The sequence below is a fragment of the Symphodus melops genome (genome assembly GCF_947650265.1).
Source record: "Symphodus melops genome assembly, chromosome: 9".
NCBI lineage: Eukaryota > Metazoa > Chordata > Actinopteri > Labriformes > Labridae > Symphodus > Symphodus melops.
In genome coordinates, this window is record NC_136699.1 from 20,233,680 (window position 1) to 20,250,643 (window position 16,964).

The following is a 16,964-nucleotide window of genomic DNA, read 5'->3' on the forward strand; positions in this document are numbered from 1 at the left end:
GAGGGAAAAAAATAAACAAAAGAGGGGTTAGCATTGGGTACACTGAAGGTACACATGAAGGTGGTGAACGCTGGTTGGGGGTTCCCCCATTGGTTTTTGCCTAGGGCCCCAAAAGACTCTAGAATGGCCGCTGCATTTGGTCAGCCGTGGCCTTAAATGGCCTTTAACTTTCTAAAGGCCATAAAGGCTCGGTACGTGGCGGGCTTTAGGACCCAGCAGCGCAGCCGTGATAGAAACAGCGTTTACCTGCGCGCTGCTGAGGAGCTGTCTTAACCTACGGCGCATTGTCACACTTTTTTAACACAAACTCAATGTTAATATTTGTTGTGTGTTAAGTTCAGTAGTCGCGGGAAGCTGCGGCTCATCACGCAGCTGCTGATGGAGCACATCCGACTACCAAAGGTAACCGCGAAGCTGATGGCACTCATTGCAGTGATTAGCGACGATTTCCGCACTGTCTCCTGGACACACACTGTCAAGTACGCTAAACCGAACCGCTGAATCTAAACGAAATAATTAAACCAACAGTCTAAATAAAAGGGTGTATGCTGAAGTGTAGGCCACGTAGGCAGCCAAAGTCCCCGTCTCTGTTATCAGCCTTTAGACGGCAATAGGCTTATAACATCAGGACAGCTGCGTCAGAGCCTCCGTGCGTATCCAGAGGATGACGCTGATTGGATGCTGTGTTTCCCTTTCCAGGTGGACAATGTTAGGCTGCTTGACAGAGTCTCCCCCAGGAGGAGTAAGGTGGGCACCCTCTACCTGACAGCCACTCACACCATCTTTGTAGAGAGCGAGGCTGGGGTGCGCAACGAAACTTGGGTGAGGAACAACAGCACACACAGACCACTCAGTTTGGACACATGTAATTAATGGGAAAGTGTCATATTAATTCCATGGTGTTAGAAGGCCTTAAATATAGGAAAACACACATACACAGTAGTTCATATATTAATTTATCCATAACACATTGGCGTAATGTTTGAATCCTTAGTGCAGTGTTGTCGTTTTTCTATTTAAAAAAAAATAAAACAAAAAACAATATAGAACAATACATTTTCTTTATTTCCCTGCATTTTTATTACCAGGTGCTTCACAGTCTGGTATGCCGCTTGGAGAAACAAGGAGCCACGGACTCAGGATGTCCTCTGCTCATTCATTGCAAGAACTTCCAGGTTCTACGTTTTGTCATACCTCGAGAGCAGGAGTGTCACGATGTTCTCCTGTCCCTACAGCGTCTCTCCCAGCCGGGTAAACTATCTTATGATGTCGACCATCGTTCTTTGCTTTTACAGCTGTTTTCTGTATTATATTGATGTTATATTGATGTCTCAACTGAGACTTAGGGATCCAAGTGGAGATTGTGAATTGGTCAGGCTTAAGCTATTTTATTTCCCCTGCTTTTGAAGATTTTACTCATCAGATATAAACCATGATTGTGCCTTGCAGAGAGTTACGAGGAACTGTATTGTGTCACATATAAACCAAATGTTGATGAGGAGGAGAGGCGTCAGGAGTGGGACGTTTTGGACCTCAAGGCCGACTACAGCAGGATGGGACTCCCAAACTCCCTGTGGAAACTCTCCCCTGTCAACCAACACTACAAGGTCAGCGAGTCAGTACAGTTGTACTGTTTTATCCTTGGCGTGACAGTAGTTCTCACCTGTGTTGTATTTTTTTGGTTCATAGGTGAGTGACACTTACCCTGCTGACCTGTTTGTCCCGGAGTCGGCCACACCTCCAGTCATAGTTGGAAGCTCCAAGTTCAGAAGCAGAGGCAGATTTCCAACTCTGTCCTACTACTCCAAAGAAAATCATGTAAGTAGGCTGCAAGCATTTTCCCTTCTGCAAAACTAGGCACATTCATATCTTAAAGCTTCTTCTTCTTTATCTGGTCATGAATCAGACTGACAACGATACTAATGCATTGATACAACCTACACAAGCATGAAGAGACCAACAGGAAGAGGGCTTATTATTTCTGTGTTTTTAATGCCTGTTGGCGCTGCCACTGGAGGAAAAGCCTTTCTTTACATTTTCAGTCCCAGTTAGTGATACATTTGACTGAAGACAGACGGCAGGATGTGATTTTCTTTAGACAGAAATCACTACTCACAAATAACATGATCAAAGCAAAGAAAGAAAGATACTTCTATAGCACCTTTAAAAACACCTTTAAAAACAGACAAAGTACTTTGACAGATCAAAGGTACGGACGTGTCCAAGGAGGGAACCAAATCGGACACAAGAATCAAAGTTTCTTCCTATCCCCTGAACACTGAAGTTACAGCTTTGGAGCTCGAGGTTCTGCCTGCAGATGTGTTCTCGTCAAATATATTATTAATTTATAACAAGATTTTGAACAATCTTCGAAATTGTGACGTGGCAAAGAACGTACAACCATACCGGCTATGGTTGCGTTTAGGAGCCTACGGTCCAATAAAACAAAAGCAAAACAATCTTAAGCATTGTATGTACAACGGTTTGAATCAAATGTCTCCAAATGACAAAACATCGGAAATCATGAAGCCACGAAGTGCTGTTTTCCAAATAAGGTACTTCTGCTACAACACAACAGCAAGCCACAGGGCAGGACGAGCCTTTGTGAGGAGCTGAAGCGCAAACGGGTTATTCCTTTTTGTTATTTTAGGGTTCCAAAAACTAGCTGCATATGTGGTACCAAAATTGATCTTTATCAACATGTAAATTGACTTGAGATTTGACCTGACGAAAACATTTTATTGAGATGGTAAATGGACCTGACCTTGTTCAGTATGGTGCTGTCCCAGTCCTTTACTTAAAGTGCTTTTACAGCGCAGGTTGCATCTACACATTCACACACCCATCAGTATAGTTAATCCCATTCATACTCATTGATTCGCCGCTGATGAAGCAGATTTAGGTTAACTTTAGGTTAAGTGGACATATTGGACATGTTTCTGCAAGGGCTGAGGCTCAAATCCCCAACCTATCGGTTGAGAGACGACCAACTCCATCAGTGAGCCACAGCTGCAGAAAACAGTTAGAGAAAGTACAGATGGTTTCAAGGATTACATTAAATAGTATGAGACTCTCCTGACAATGAACCGACACGTAGATTCTTGCCTTAAACAGAAGATTTTTAGGCCTGAAGCCTGACTAGTTCTAAAAAGTCCCCTAAGGGATTTAGATGATTCTATCATTAAATCAAAGCGGGAATCATAACCATTTTCTAAATCTGTATCAGGAACAAGCCAGAACATTAATAACCCCCTCTATTAATCCTTGCCTGGACAGTTGGGAGTGCTTTATGTGTTTGAGGTCAGCTTCCCAGGGCTGAGGGTCCAGTGTGTGGAGCTTGGTTATACAAAGGGGCTCAACTCTGGTTAATGTGCCTGAAGGAGGGAATCCACAAATGCTCTGGTCATTTCTCTTGTGACTACTAAATGGTTTATTCATTTAGATCGAGCATGCAAGGAAAGAAAAATCACTGTGAATAATTTTTTTCATTCTGAGTGACACAGACCTTTTTTATTGTTCTAAATGTCACTCACCTGAAATGATCAGTCAAACAAGCACACTTTCCTGATTGAAGCCTGAGTGCCTCTTACCTCCTCCAAGGCTGCCATCTGCCGTAGCAGCCAGCCCCTGTCAGGTTTCAGCGCCCGCTGCCTGGAGGATGAACAGATGCTGGAGGCCATCTTGAGGTCCAATCCCCGCAGTGACTTCATGTATGTGGTGGACACCAGGCCTAAGGTGAGCCCTCTGTGCCTCGAGGAAAATACAAGGGTTACAGTACAGTACTGTATGTGCAGGTGGGCTTTATTTTCTTAACTGCACTTTGCTGGCTGGATGTGTTCACAGCCTGAAAACATCCTGGCTGTGTGCTTGTCGGAGAATGGTCAATGTAATGTAACAGTGTTTGTGTATTTAATGTCATTGCCTTTAAAAAGTATTTTATGAAGAATTAAATGTTGTTTTAGCTGAATGCAATCGCAAACCGAGCTGCAGGAAAAGGCTACGAAAACGAGGACAACTATTCCAACATAAAATTCCAATTCATCGGCATCGAGAACATCCACGTAATGAGAAACAGCCAGCAGAAAATGCTTGAAGGTAATTAAGACGTCTTACTAATTGACTTCTCCAACTGGTCGAAGATTTACTGCAGAAACAGTCGAAGCCGCAGCCGCACCACAGAAGTGTTAGTGGAAAGAAATGTATCTTTTCTGCCATTGTCTGTTTTAAATCCGCTGCTTCTTCACATTACTAGAGCAGAACGAGACCCATGTTCCCCCCTGTGGCTTTCATATACACTCATGCAGACTGGACTGTGCTGCAATCGGGCCTCAAATGAGCCCACTGGAGAATTTCTGAGTATTGTGCAGGGGTGCTCCGAGGAAGACTTACAATCCATCTGGATTTTATTTCTGAGCTATTTTGGTTTCCCGGAGTGGACAATCCAGGACCCTATCCCCCCAAAGAGAGGCCGAGGGCGTGAGAATGATGTGATTTCAAGTCTGAAAAGCTATAGCTGTTCTTAGTTGTGATAACTCTTTGCCCCCCCTGGCAGCACAGGGGAAGTCTTTAAATACTGGAGACAGCGCCCGACATTCAGAGCCTGACTGACTCTTTATGCCCGATAGCACACTTGAATAAGATTCTCGACCCCCTGCCTGGCAGCATCAGCTACAGCATTTGTTCATTTGTTGTAGAAAGCCTTTCCAGCTCGAGTAATGAAAGGTTAAATAAACCCGTTCACCTGCTCACTCACCTCTTAGTGGCCACCGAGTGCTCTCACAGGTCACACACTGATGAAGTGTCGGTGAAACCACTTACTCACCCCTGTCCACGTCCTTTTCAGTGCAGAGAGGGCAAATGTATTAATGCAGTGAGTTTAAATGAGTAACATTAATGATAAATTGTCCCGAGTGAAGGAAATGTAAGCTGTAGAAAAAACTGGATCAGGTCACTCTGCCCTCAAGTGAACTTGAACATATTTATGTTGAACTCTGAAGATGGGAAAATAAATTTGAAATTCAGTTATTCCAAATAAACAAACATAGGACCGGAAGCCTTATGGTACATAAATGGATATGTGTCTGATTGACTGTCAGGCTGGTTTTACTGTCATGCTCGAAGCTTGCTGAGGCCAATACGTCATGTTGATGATAAATGATTTCAGCATGCATGTGGGGTATTTCAGGCAGTTATGTTTATCTGAGTTGGTCATATAAATGTTAACGTTTTCTAACAAGAACTACAGTACCGCGAATGCACATAGACATTATTAGTTTTGTAGAGGTCAGGGTGTTTGCACAAGAAGAGTTGACCTGCACAGGGCACTGGCCTCCATTAGTCAGAGGGATTGACGGATGAATACCATTTCAAAATCGCATGTTACCGATCCAACAGTTGATTTATTAATGAAGTGTGGCCCAAAGCACTGGACAGACTGAGCATCCCGAGAGCCATGCTGCTAACATGACTAAAACATCGAGCGGAGTCCAAACAAAGCACGACGTGAGAAGCTGCAGGATCTTCTCTTATGAAGGGCAATGTGACCCATGTTTTCTCGTGCCATGTTCGGGTTCTTAATGGAGCATTGTTGAAGATGTTGACAGCGATATGAATATGAGGTTGAGGGAGGTGCAGTGATCAGGTATGCTCCACGTTTCCTGCCAGTGAAGACAGCTGTGTTGTGCTTTCAGTGAGTCAGCTGCATTCCCCCTCCATGTCAGACTTCCTGGAAGGTCTGGAGAGCTCAGGCTGGCTGAGGCACATCAAAGCTGTTTTGGATGCAGGCATCTTCATCGCCAAGGTCAGTCTGCTGGTTAATCCCTGCTGTCTGCCCCTCCACTGCACTCAATATTAGCTTAGGTGTGTGTGTGCGTGTGCGCATGCGCATGCATGTGTGTGCGTGTGCGTGTGAGATATCTTGCATGTAAGATGTACATTATTGCAGTATCTATTCTCAGGCTCCACCGGTCAAACGCTTAATGTTCAACATGGTTGAGTGCAGGAAACATCTACCATGTATGATTACAATTAGTCAGTTTACCTAACCAAGGTACGGTGTGTGTGTGCTGAACAGGAAGAAGAGAGTACTTCACAGAAAGTAAATGAACATAACACAGTATAACAAGCAGCTCTTTGTCATAAAACAAACACAAACATGTAGAATTAAAGCTGTAAGTGCACAAGTCTAATTCTCTGCCGCACTTTATCATGTAAAGCTTTGCTAGTTTTAGTAATTAGGGCCTTATCAGCAGCATCCACCCAGTTTACCAGCAGTAACTAGCCTGGGTGGGGTTTCCAGGGCACCTCAGCGCTGTGCCTGAACACAGACGCAGCAAACCAGCGTAGGAAAGAACTTCAGAGCAATGAAACGCTAAAGGGGCGCAGAGCAGATAAAATCACTACACTCCAAATTGGAGGTTATTTATACATGTTATGCCTTTACTTCAGAGACAGGACAGTGGATAGAGTCAGAAATCAGAGAGAGAGAGAGAGAGGGGGGAAAGGAGCCAGGGGTCAAATTCAAACCCAGGTCCACGGCTTTTAAGGACTTCATGCTCTGTACGTGGGCCACAAAAGTGGTTCTCTGCTAAGCTAACCTCAGGCTAACCACCAAAACCTTCATGAAAAATCACAACCCACGCTTCTGATATCTTTAACTAATCACATTTGTTTGATAAAAATGGTGCAGTTTTGACCTCAGACGGACAAAGCATGACAGAACAAAAATACAAAACAAACACTTGTTTTTTTTACAGCACACATTCGGGACCCTCTAAAATCAGCTGCGCGACTCACTTTGGGGTCCCGACCCACAATTTTTGAACCACTGCGATAGCCTTCCAGAGCCTCTATTTATTTTGACTTTGTACTTGATTATATGTCTGCATTTCTTTGTCTGAATCTTCTGTGAACATTCATGGTTAGTTTTAGTTATTTAAATGTTTCTCCTTGTCATCATCCTTTGGTCTTGCACTTTGATTAGCCTTGATGCTGAAATGTGCATTATAAATGAACTTCACTTTCTGTGACACTCGCTGGACTCTGTGTGTGTGTGTCTGTTTGTTTGTGTGTGTGCGTGTGTAGGCTGTTGCAGAGGAGGGCGTCAGTGTCTTAGTTCACTGTTCAGACGGTTGGGACCGAACAGCCCAGGTGTGTTCAGTGTCCTGTGTGCTGCTGGATCCTTACTACAGGACCCTCAGAGGATTCATGGTAGATACTACAACTTGTTACTTTTACTTTTTAAGTGACTGTGTAAAATAAACTTGTTTAATATACTTACTCAAGTAGCAGTAGTACCATCATATACCCCTCTGCTACACTCTGTATTCATATTTGAGGAACAGTATGTCTACACCTGTTAGGATATGGAACATTATACTCTTTGAGACTTGTCTTTTACATGAAGGAGGTAGGCTAACTTGAAATGCACTAAGAGCCACAGTGGAAAATAAAAGTAATAAAGAAGCCTCCCTGTAAAAATCAGATCAAGGGTAAAGATGTTCAGCAGTAACGTCAATCACAGCATTCAGGAACTTTAAATGTGCATGAACTCTGGCGCTCCTCTTTGCATGAAACGTTACTTTTTTTTTTTTAATTCTGCTTTTAGGTTCTCATCGAGAAAGACTGGGTCTCATTTGGACACAAGTTCTCTCACAGGTGTGACTTCACAATAATCTGTCATAGCAAATTTGCCATTTTCCTTTTGTATTTACAACCCTTTCCTCATATTCAGGTGCAACCACTTGGTGGGAGACCCTAAAGAGGTTTCTCCCATCATAGATCAGTTCCTAGAGTGTGTGTGGCAGCTCATGGAGCAGTTCCCCTGTGCCTTTGAGTTCAATGAGAGGTTCCTCATCACCATTCACAGCCACATCTACTCCTGCCAGTTTGGCAACTTCATTGGCAACAACCAGCGGGAGAGGACAGATCTACGGTGAGATTTACACCTGCGGCCATCATCAGTTTCTTTTCCTTTTCACAGCGCAGACATCTGGTCAGAGCGACTGCGCTGGGAGAAGACAGGCTGCTAAAGAGAAGTGACAGCCAAAAGCAGTAAATCACATCACAGGGGCTTATTCACATAGAGACACCTCTATTCTAGTTAATAGACAAACAAGGTTATTTATAAAGTTTTCTTTCTTCGATCAAAAGTCTTTGAATCATGTGATCAAACTGTCTGTTTTTTATTTCTTCACTGTCATTTGCCATCCATACAGACTGTCAGAGAGGACTCACTCTTTGTGGAGTTATCTGTGGACAAACCGGGCGGTCTACATCAATCCTCTGTACCGAACAAACCACAGCCAGACACAGGGGCTCCTTCGGCCATCTACTGCCCCCTACTGCTTTAAGTAGGTCCCCGCAAACAGGAACAACATGAACAACCACGAGTAAAAAAATCAGGATGCACAAGTATTTACTGTTGCATGTTTGTTTAATTCAGGTCTGCTGTAAGACTGTTTTGATATAAATCCATGTTATGGGTAAACAAAACAAGAGGCTGATGATGTTTTTATTTCAATATTTCTTGCTTCATATAGGTTTTGGAAAGGGCTGTACAACCGTTTTGACCGAGGGATGCATCCTCGACAGTCTGTAGAGGATTACTTGAGTGCAATCCAAGAGGAGACGCAGCAGCTGGAGGAGCAGTTGGCTTCACACAAACAGGTAGGACAGGGCTATACATTCATACTATACATACTTGTTATTTATCCTGAAAAATCCTCATCTACTGCAATGCTTTTTCCTTTTAATACTGAAGCCTTTATAATCTGACATTGTCAATAGAAAATTGCTCATCTGGAGAAGGAGCAGGGGTGGAACAGTGTTACACAGAAAACAGCTCCCTTTGATAACAGCCCCACAGCATGGGCCCATGGGAACAACCTTAATATGGCCAACACTCCTCAGGACTACACCGCGGGCTTCCTCACCAGCAGCCCCTGTCAGCCTCAAGCACCAGACAGCAGCCTGATTCTCCAGAGCCAGGACTTGACCAAGACATCTGAATTCAACCTCTCCAACAGCAGCGACCAGGAGTCAGGTATTGCAGACCTGAGCTGTCGCTCACCGCTCAGCGAGGACAGTACCAAGGATCCAGACTCTGATGAGGCTGCCAACTCATTTACCTGATCAAATGTAGCCTTAGGAAGACAGGGCCGCCGAACAAACACTGCCTTTACGACATAACCCAGATGTGGGCTAAAATGGGTTAGACGATTGATTTGCACTTTTGCTTGCATGTTGGGTGATAGATTCTTCATGTTTCTATGTGCATTCAGGTTCGTAGCTGTTTATTGTAACGACCACATTGTGCTTCTTACCTCAGTTGTAGAAATGTTTATTGTCATGGGAATATTTGGTAGCCATTTAGCGGTGTGCTTGTTTTTTGCTACAGTCATTCACGTGTGTTTGTTTTTTTATATCAGGTGTTCTGCTTTGAAATGCTTATGGAAAAGGACAGGAAGTGGCTCGCACTTTCCACAGCGAGTCGTGAGTTCCAAATCAAATTTTAGGCGCATTGATATTAATAAAGAATCTAAATGAACAATAATAATAAAATAATAAATCAGAGCAGTGTTAAACAAATCAGACAATGAAATGATAAACAATAGCTGGAACAACAAAGTTTTTAAACTGAAGGTCATTAACAGGGAAAAGGAAAATGACGAGATACACACAAGGTGCTCGGGGGAATTTATAATGACGTAGCTTTGTAGCAATGTTTGTAAAGAGTTATGTTGTATAGTCCTATTTCATCGATTTGTGGGTAATTTTGTCCATAAGTTGATTTAATTAATGTTGTACCTTGTGGTAACTTCCTTCCTGTTATCAAGACCAGTATCCTGGTAAACCCAAAAATGTAGTTCAAATCAGAATGTAGCAGTGTTTTCACATCCCACGGTACAGGTTATAACTGCACTAAACTCAGGACACATCAGAGACCTTGGAGAGCCACTCCTCTACAATCAGTGGGTGGTTGTCGTTTACTCCACCTGGTGGTCCACGCCTGTATTTTAACTTGTTCACATAAACGTGAAATGATTCCCTGAAAAGATGTAAAGTAAGCTTTGACAAGTAAACAATGTACATATTCTTCCTAGTGTTCAACACCTGATGATCAAACCTAAAACAAGCTAGTCGACATCAGATCACTGCAGAGTATATGGTGAAACAGCAAACTAAAGCGTGTGAACACTAAAATAATAATAAAAAAAAAATTAGGACTAGGACTGCAGTGTAAATTGCATTTGGTGCACTCCAAAACAGCAAATGAACAAAGTGGATATTAACAAACATTGCATGTTAAAATATTTTTGTACCATGGCATATTTTTGACTACTGTAATCTTTCTTTAACGCATGTTTTTAATTTGTATTAGAAAGTCTAAATTGTATGGTCATAATAACCACTGACCGTGTATGAGAGAGCTTTATATCACTGTCTTTATTTGTTCAGATGGAATAAGAGCCAAATTTGTCAAACTGATCAAATGCAAAGTTGTGAAACCTGTATCAGTTTAAATAAATAATTAATTGTCAATTATGTTTAAATGAGTCCATGGTGTGTACTTGCCTGGTCTTTAAGGGGTCAGATCTACACATAAGCATTACTTATCAGACCTCTAATATCCCTCTGACTATTTAGCATATAAGCTGCACTGACTCAGACCCTGAAGCTCCGCCAGCATCAGTCCTGCAGCTAAAGCATTTAAATCAGATTTTTTTTGTTTGTTTTTTAAACAAAAACCTTGTATAGCATATTAAAACTGTACTATGAGGATCAAACAGTATTTATTTTTTTTGCTATCGTTATATATATTTGTAAATAATACAGATAAGAAAAACTGACGAGGTTTATCTGACTTTGAGCAACTCTCTAATTAAACGATTTAAGACAAATGATCCTATTTGCGTGCCACTACATTGACCGGGCGCGAGCCACGGACCATACATATATGCATACACGCGCACACGACGCTCCTGTTGTACGTAATGACGTAGTGTTGTAGGCATAGCTATGATGGCAGCCGTAGGCTGACATCGATACATTACTGAATATAAACTATTTAAAAGTTAGCGATAAATCCCCTACACAATAGACTGGAACAAATAAACAGTGTGAGATAGTACACAGTCAAACACACACCCGGCCGGTTCGGGACGGTAAGTTGTACGGTGAGCTTTGTATTATATCAAAGTGACGCCGACTGTGTGTTTGTGGCTCGTTACACCTCTCTGTCATGTCTCGCGCACGCTGTTATGTATCTGTTTCGGGTTAAGAGTTTACCTGAGAAGTGTGCAGGAACTGTCCACCTGAGATACTGCACTGTCCTGCTCATGTTGGCTAGCATTAAGTGTGTAGGCTGCTAACTGCTGCAGGTAATCTAGCTAGCCCAAAGTGCTGCTGAAAACTACCTGCGACGGGCTAATGTGAACAGCAGCCATACAGGCACGTCCTCCCGCTCCTCCTCCTCCTCCTCCTGCTGCTGCTCCCATGTGTGTCTGCATTCATGTCGGCTCATTTAGCTGTTAACGTGAATACTCCTGAAAACAGTGACTGTCTGCTGTGAGATTTAATTAGGTATGCCAATGTCAAAACTGAAACTGAGTCAGCTGATCTGACATAGTAAGCTAGGATTGAGCTTACTACACTACAAATCATAACCTTATACATTGTTAGCCAAAACGATTTTCGGCAATTCTCGGGTATCTTGTGATCATGTGTTAAAGACCCTTCCCCTTTCTACTGTTTTTAAGTCTTTTGCAGGAAAGCACACTGGGCAAGATCTATGAAGCACCTCTCATGTGGAGGCTTCTGTCTTTCTGGCATTTTTGTCCTTGCATGGTAAAGTGGCACTATGCCCGCAGCTACTGTGGATCACAGCCAAAGAATATGTGAGGTTTGGGCCAACAACCTGGAGGAGGAGTTGAAGAGGATTCGAAATGTCATCCGAAAGTACAACCATATCGCTATGGTGAGTAACGCTCTCCTAAAAGAGGGTTCTGCCTGATGTAACCAGGATATGTTTTTACATATTGTGTGTGTGTCATCCTACAGGATACAGAGTTTCCAGGTGTTGTGGCCAGGCCCATCGGAGAGTTCAGAAGCAATGCAGACTATCAGTACCAGCTACTGCGCTGTAATGTGGATCTGCTCAAGATTATCCAGCTGGGCCTCACCTTCATGAACGAACAGGGGGAATATCCTCCGGGGACATCAACATGGCAGTTCAATTTTAAGTTCAACCTCACGTAAGATAATAAGAGCATCTCACATTTTGACTTCTCACGTGGCAGTCATGACGTTTATTTTGGAAAAATTTACATGAAACCAAAGTCAAAACGTTATGCAAAGCAGATTCTTATACAACAGTTGTCAACGCTGCATTAAAAGGTTACATTAGAAAGTGCGCCTCAGCAATCCAACAGGCCGTCCTGACCAGTTATGAGAGGAAGCTACGCATTCGGCCTTTCTGCCTTGTATCTTGATCCACCTCATACACGGACAGATCACCTCCTGCACAGCTTATCAAACCCTGCTTTTGAGTTATTTAGCGCGTAACTACTTGATGTTTTTTGTTCTTGTTGTACAGAGTGACATGTGTCTTGTCTTTATCACCAGAGAAGATATGTATGCACAGGACTCCATTGAGCTCCTGACCACCTCAGGGATTCAGTTCAAGAAGCATGAGGATGAAGGCATTGAGACGCTGTACTTTGCCGAGCTGCTAATGACATCAGGAGTGGTGCTCTGTGATGGGGTCAAGTGGCTGTCTTTTCACAGGTATTTTAATGATGTAGCTGTTTATTTATTCACTAAGATATGTCTGAATTGTTTCAGCATGATCCCATAGTATTTAGGAAGAACAGACAGTTTGATAAACTATCCAGGCACAACATCTCTTTTGGTTTTATTACTGTTTGCTTGTCGGTTAGATAACAGAAACACAATATGCTGATGTTGGCGTCAGCCAGTATCTCCACAATTGTGTTTGATCACCTCTCTGTATATATCATTCATTATATTTAATCATATTGTAATATAAGTTGCGCTGGTAAAAAAGACACTGAGTCTGTTTCGGGAGGTTTCTAACTTCTTTCCGCATGTAGCTCTCTCTTTCATTTTATTCGTTATTATTCTAATTATAAAGAAAAAAGATGAAAAGTTACAGCAGGACTGACTCAGTTAAAAGTGGTTTGAATCAGGTTCCTGTTCAGCAGCACAGTTTTGTTTTGGCCATGTGGAGTTTACAATCCTGCTTCAATTCAGTCGTTCAGCTTTCAGCCTGCGGTAAAGTTGAGAGTTGTGAATATCAATAAAACCAAGTCCACACAGCTCATTTACCTAAAGTCGCCATGAATCAGGACTTCTAGAGTATCTAACAGCCTTTTCCTACTCAAACAGAACCAAATCAAAAGAAAGAGGGCGGGACTTAATGTTGACGTTAATTTGATTGGATCGTAGTAAGTACACGCCCCTGAGTGCAGGATGAGTCATCATACAACTTCTGACCTTAATAATGAATCAGAATGAACTCTTTCATGCTAATTTATTTGTCTTTCATTTTCTGTTTTGAAGTGAGAGGTATGATGTTATGCAGGACTGTGTCGCCATGGCAACCTAATGCTAAAGCAAAGCTTTGGAAAATTAATCATTAGCCATTGATCTTGTAATAGCAACATCTCCAAATGACAGGATCTTTTTTGGACACTGCAGTCTTTGTGGTATTCACAGTACGCACAGTATTAGTGCGTCCTGACATGGGAGCAAGCAGGAACACAAAAACCAGAGCCAGTCATTGTGTTGAACTGTCTTCGTGTCATGGCAGATTTAAAGTGATCATCTATCTATTCTCTGTTATCTGATTTCTTCAGGCAGAGTTAAAAAGTGTGTATTTGTGTATATGTGTTTTTTAGTGGCTATGACTTTGGATACCTGATCAAAATTCTGTCCAATGCTAACTTGCCTGAGGAGGAGGTGGACTTCTTTGAGATTCTTCGCTTGTACTTTCCAGTTATTTATGATGTCAAGTACCTCATGAAGAGTTGTAAAAACCTGAAGGTAACTCATTAAATATTTCAGCAGGTAGCAAACACAAGAATCTCCTGTTTCATTCATTTAAACCGCTACACCTCCAGATGTGTTTTCTCTGAGTGTGACCACAAGCGTAGATTTGAAGAAGCTTACAGTGTTTTGTTTCCAGGGCGGGCTGCAGGAAGTAGCTGAGCAGCTGGAGCTGGAGAGGATCGGACCACAGCATCAGGCCGGCTCTGACTCTTTACTCACAGGCATGGCTTTCTTCAAGATGAGAGAGGTAGGCTCCTCGAGCTAAAGACACCCGTTTACACAGTTTATGATTATCGACATGAAACAGCATTATGCACTCACCTTTCAGACATGAACATGTTCAAATTAATCTGCAACTTAATGTTTTCACTTTAAATAGGCAAAGGTATAAATTACATGAAGTATGTAGAAGGAGCAGTACAAGGTTAAAGACAGACATGTGCACATGTGCCATCATCTGTAATGACTTTATAGATTATGACACAACTGGATAGACAGACAGACAGACGTCAAAATCACATTGGATGAACCTGGTGCATTGTTTGAGTGTCTTAGCACACATGCTCATTTTTATTACGTGTCCAAGGGGGCGTTTTGAGGGAAGAACAAAAGAGTCAAATGTATGTTCTTCATAAACTAGTTATTTTCCTCTCATGATGTGACGTGAGCGAAGCGTTTAGAGAAACACCTTGTGAACCAGAAGAACAGGTTCAATCAGTCCGTCATTGATAAGTGCTTTTTATTTTTTTCCTTGACGTTTTGTGTTGTGTAACCCTCAGGTGTCACCTCGGACACTTCTGTCCAACGGGATGAATTTGTCACCTTTTTATTTTGGAATCATGTTGACTCTGTTAGTGTCCCCTCGCCCCCCCATCACATATTATATCGAAAATAACTCCTGAAAAACAACAATGACATCGTGTCCTAACTGGCTTTTAAATAGTTAAAATGAAAAAAATGAAATAAAATATCAGCACTTAAGTTGATTAAAAGATTCAAACCTAATAAAGGGGGAAACATGTTTAACGTTGATATGGATGTTTTGGGAAGTGTACATTTTTGTCCATGAATGACTCGAGGGAGGACGATACTGAAGGTTTTGATTAAGTCAGCTTTCGTGAGCTTTATTCAGGATCTTTTTGAGATGATGATGATAAAATGAATGTGCTGGTGTCTGACTTTAATGCCCTGTGTTTTTTTCCCCACCCCACAGATGTTCTTTGAGGATCATATCGACGATGCAAAGTACTGTGGGCACTTGTACGGGCTCAGCTCTGGCTCCGCCTACGTCCAGAACGGAACAGGGAACGCTTACGAAGAGGAGGCTAACAAGCAGCAGTCGTGACATCACTCCCAAACTTTCCATCCTGCTGGTCACACACACACACGTCTGTGTGACACTGGAGCAGGCTTTTACCAACTGGATGAAAATAATGGAAGAAAAGATACACACATCATTTAGCAAGCTGCTTGTCATAACCTGTGCTCACCTTAGATGACTCAATATGATCAAAAAGTGACCCAGCTGGCCTCACACATGCTCCCTGCTAGCTGTGTGTGTGTGTGTGTGTGTGCGCGTGCGTGCGTGCGTGTGTGTGTGAGAGACACACACACAGAGTTTAGTCTTTTAATCTTATGAAGCAGTTTAGACAGTCTGGTTGGGTCAGTTCAATTTAACATGCTTGAAAAAAAAATGGGATTTTAGTTTTCCTAAAATGTTCTGTAGACATGTTTTGCACTTTAAAGCTCTAACCTGATTTTATATGGAAAGCTAAAAATGTTTCTGGTGTCTCTCCTCTTTGTTGCCTTCTCTATGTTCCCCAGTTTTACATCGTGAACATGTCAAAGTTTAACATCACCACACTCAGCCTTAATATAAGCTGCATCCTTAGCTTTTAAACTTTAATTTATTGTGCTGCTAATCTGACATTGAAAAGACGACCTGATAAAAACAACTCTCGCCCCGTTCACTTTTTGTATGAGGATGAGAAAGGGAGCTATCAGTGAGCGTTAACCTGCACATGAACATCCTATTGAAGTTAATTTTGCCTTTGCACATATGAAGTTAATGTCAAATAAGCTCTTAGTTCACTTGGAGAAGCCTTTAATTTACTAACTTTAGTTTGCATCTCGTACAGAGATCCCACTGGGGAAAAACTGAAAACCATTTCTTTGTCTGTGTAGGTTCTCAGTCGTCCAGGTCACAGTGCATTGAAGGCTTGACCCACAAGCAACTGGACGTGGTTAAAGATCTGAAGACGTTTCAGCTCCAGTTGCCTTTGGATCAAGCTTCCAGTTTCTTCCTGATCGATCAGCTGCTGTTTTTCTAGTCCTGAAACTGTTAAGATAAGTCTTATGCAAAGAGTTATATCCAGTATGTACTAAAGCATACACAGTTTTAATTTGAGGAATGTGGATTCCTTGTGCATACAAACACCCTCATTCACACAAGCGAACACTAAGACGTTTGCAACGCCTCTACTTGGTCTAGTTCCCGTTTAAACCGAATTCAGCAGAGCTTGAAAACAAACCATTTCAAACACTCCCTGCTTTTGGCGAAGTTGCCCTGAACTACTCTGTTGAGAGTATATTTTCTTTTTTCTTTTTTTTAAATAAAAAAAGTTTTGTAGAGTTTTAGTGTTGTAATAGAAGAAAACACTTTTTCATGAGAAGGGGGAAAAAACCTGTTTTTTGACGTGCAACTTTCTGTTCCGTTAGTTCATTTCACCTGACGGTCTGACCATTGAATGGCATTTGGTTTTGTATTGTTTTCCTTTTCATTCATGCTGCATTGAACAGCCGCATGTACTAAAAAGTTTGAATAAATGCTGAAGTGTAATAGCACTCTGAACGTTCATAGGTGTGTTCCAGTACAGGTTCATGACTTCCTACGC

General features: G+C 42.1%; 2 protein-coding genes across 4 annotated transcripts; both read left to right on the forward strand.

Moving 5' to 3' along the window:
- The first annotated feature begins 92 nt into the window (after positions 1 to 92).
- On the forward strand, positions 93 to 10,553 carry mtmr7a (myotubularin related protein 7a). The gene is made up of 14 exons (XM_079352237.1): positions 93 to 402; positions 700 to 822; positions 1,089 to 1,251; positions 1,450 to 1,607; positions 1,690 to 1,818; positions 3,601 to 3,735; positions 3,963 to 4,095; positions 5,691 to 5,800; positions 7,084 to 7,209; positions 7,607 to 7,656; positions 7,733 to 7,933; positions 8,217 to 8,351; positions 8,541 to 8,667; positions 8,788 to 10,553. Exons 1-14 carry the CDS (start codon positions 379 to 381, stop codon positions 9,130 to 9,132), a joined length of 1,959 nt encoding a protein of 652 aa, XP_079208363.1. The 5' UTR covers positions 93 to 378; the 3' UTR covers positions 9,133 to 10,553.
- Positions 10,554 to 10,962: 409 nt separating this feature from the next.
- On the forward strand, positions 10,963 to 16,927 carry cnot7 (CCR4-NOT transcription complex, subunit 7). 3 transcript variants are annotated; one of them, XM_079352251.1, is made up of 7 exons: positions 10,963 to 11,177; positions 11,760 to 11,977; positions 12,061 to 12,254; positions 12,625 to 12,786; positions 13,920 to 14,064; positions 14,207 to 14,317; positions 15,284 to 16,927. In XM_079352251.1, exons 2-7 carry the CDS (start codon positions 11,861 to 11,863, stop codon positions 15,413 to 15,415), a joined length of 861 nt encoding a protein of 286 aa, XP_079208377.1. In that variant the 5' UTR covers positions 10,963 to 11,177; positions 11,760 to 11,860; the 3' UTR covers positions 15,416 to 16,927. The 3 variants fall into 3 exon arrangements, with proteins under 3 accessions (XP_079208377.1, XP_079208376.1, XP_079208378.1); XM_079352250.1 differs by having other exon boundaries at positions 10,963 to 11,165; XM_079352252.1 differs by lacking the exon at positions 10,963 to 11,177 and adding an exon at positions 11,320 to 11,628.
- Positions 16,928 to 16,964: the final 37 nt, after the last annotated feature.

Coding starts and splice junctions, on each gene's coding strand:
- mtmr7a (XM_079352237.1), top strand. CDS start 379: ATGGAGCACATCCGACTACCAAAG. Junction 823..1,088: donor GGGTGCGCAACGAAACTTGG/GTGAGGAACAAC, acceptor TTTTATTACCAG/GTGCTTCACAGTCTGGTATG. Junction 7,210..7,606: donor GGACCCTCAGAGGATTCATG/GTAGATACTACA, acceptor TTCTGCTTTTAG/GTTCTCATCGAGAAAGACTG.
- cnot7 (XM_079352251.1), top strand. CDS start 11,861: ATGCCCGCAGCTACTGTGGATCACAGCCAAAGAATATGTGAGGTTTGG. Junction 12,787..13,919: donor AAGTGGCTGTCTTTTCACAG/GTATTTTAATGA, acceptor TGTGTTTTTTAG/TGGCTATGACTTTGGATACC. Junction 14,065..14,206: donor AGAGTTGTAAAAACCTGAAG/GTAACTCATTAA, acceptor TTTTGTTTCCAG/GGCGGGCTGCAGGAAGTAGC.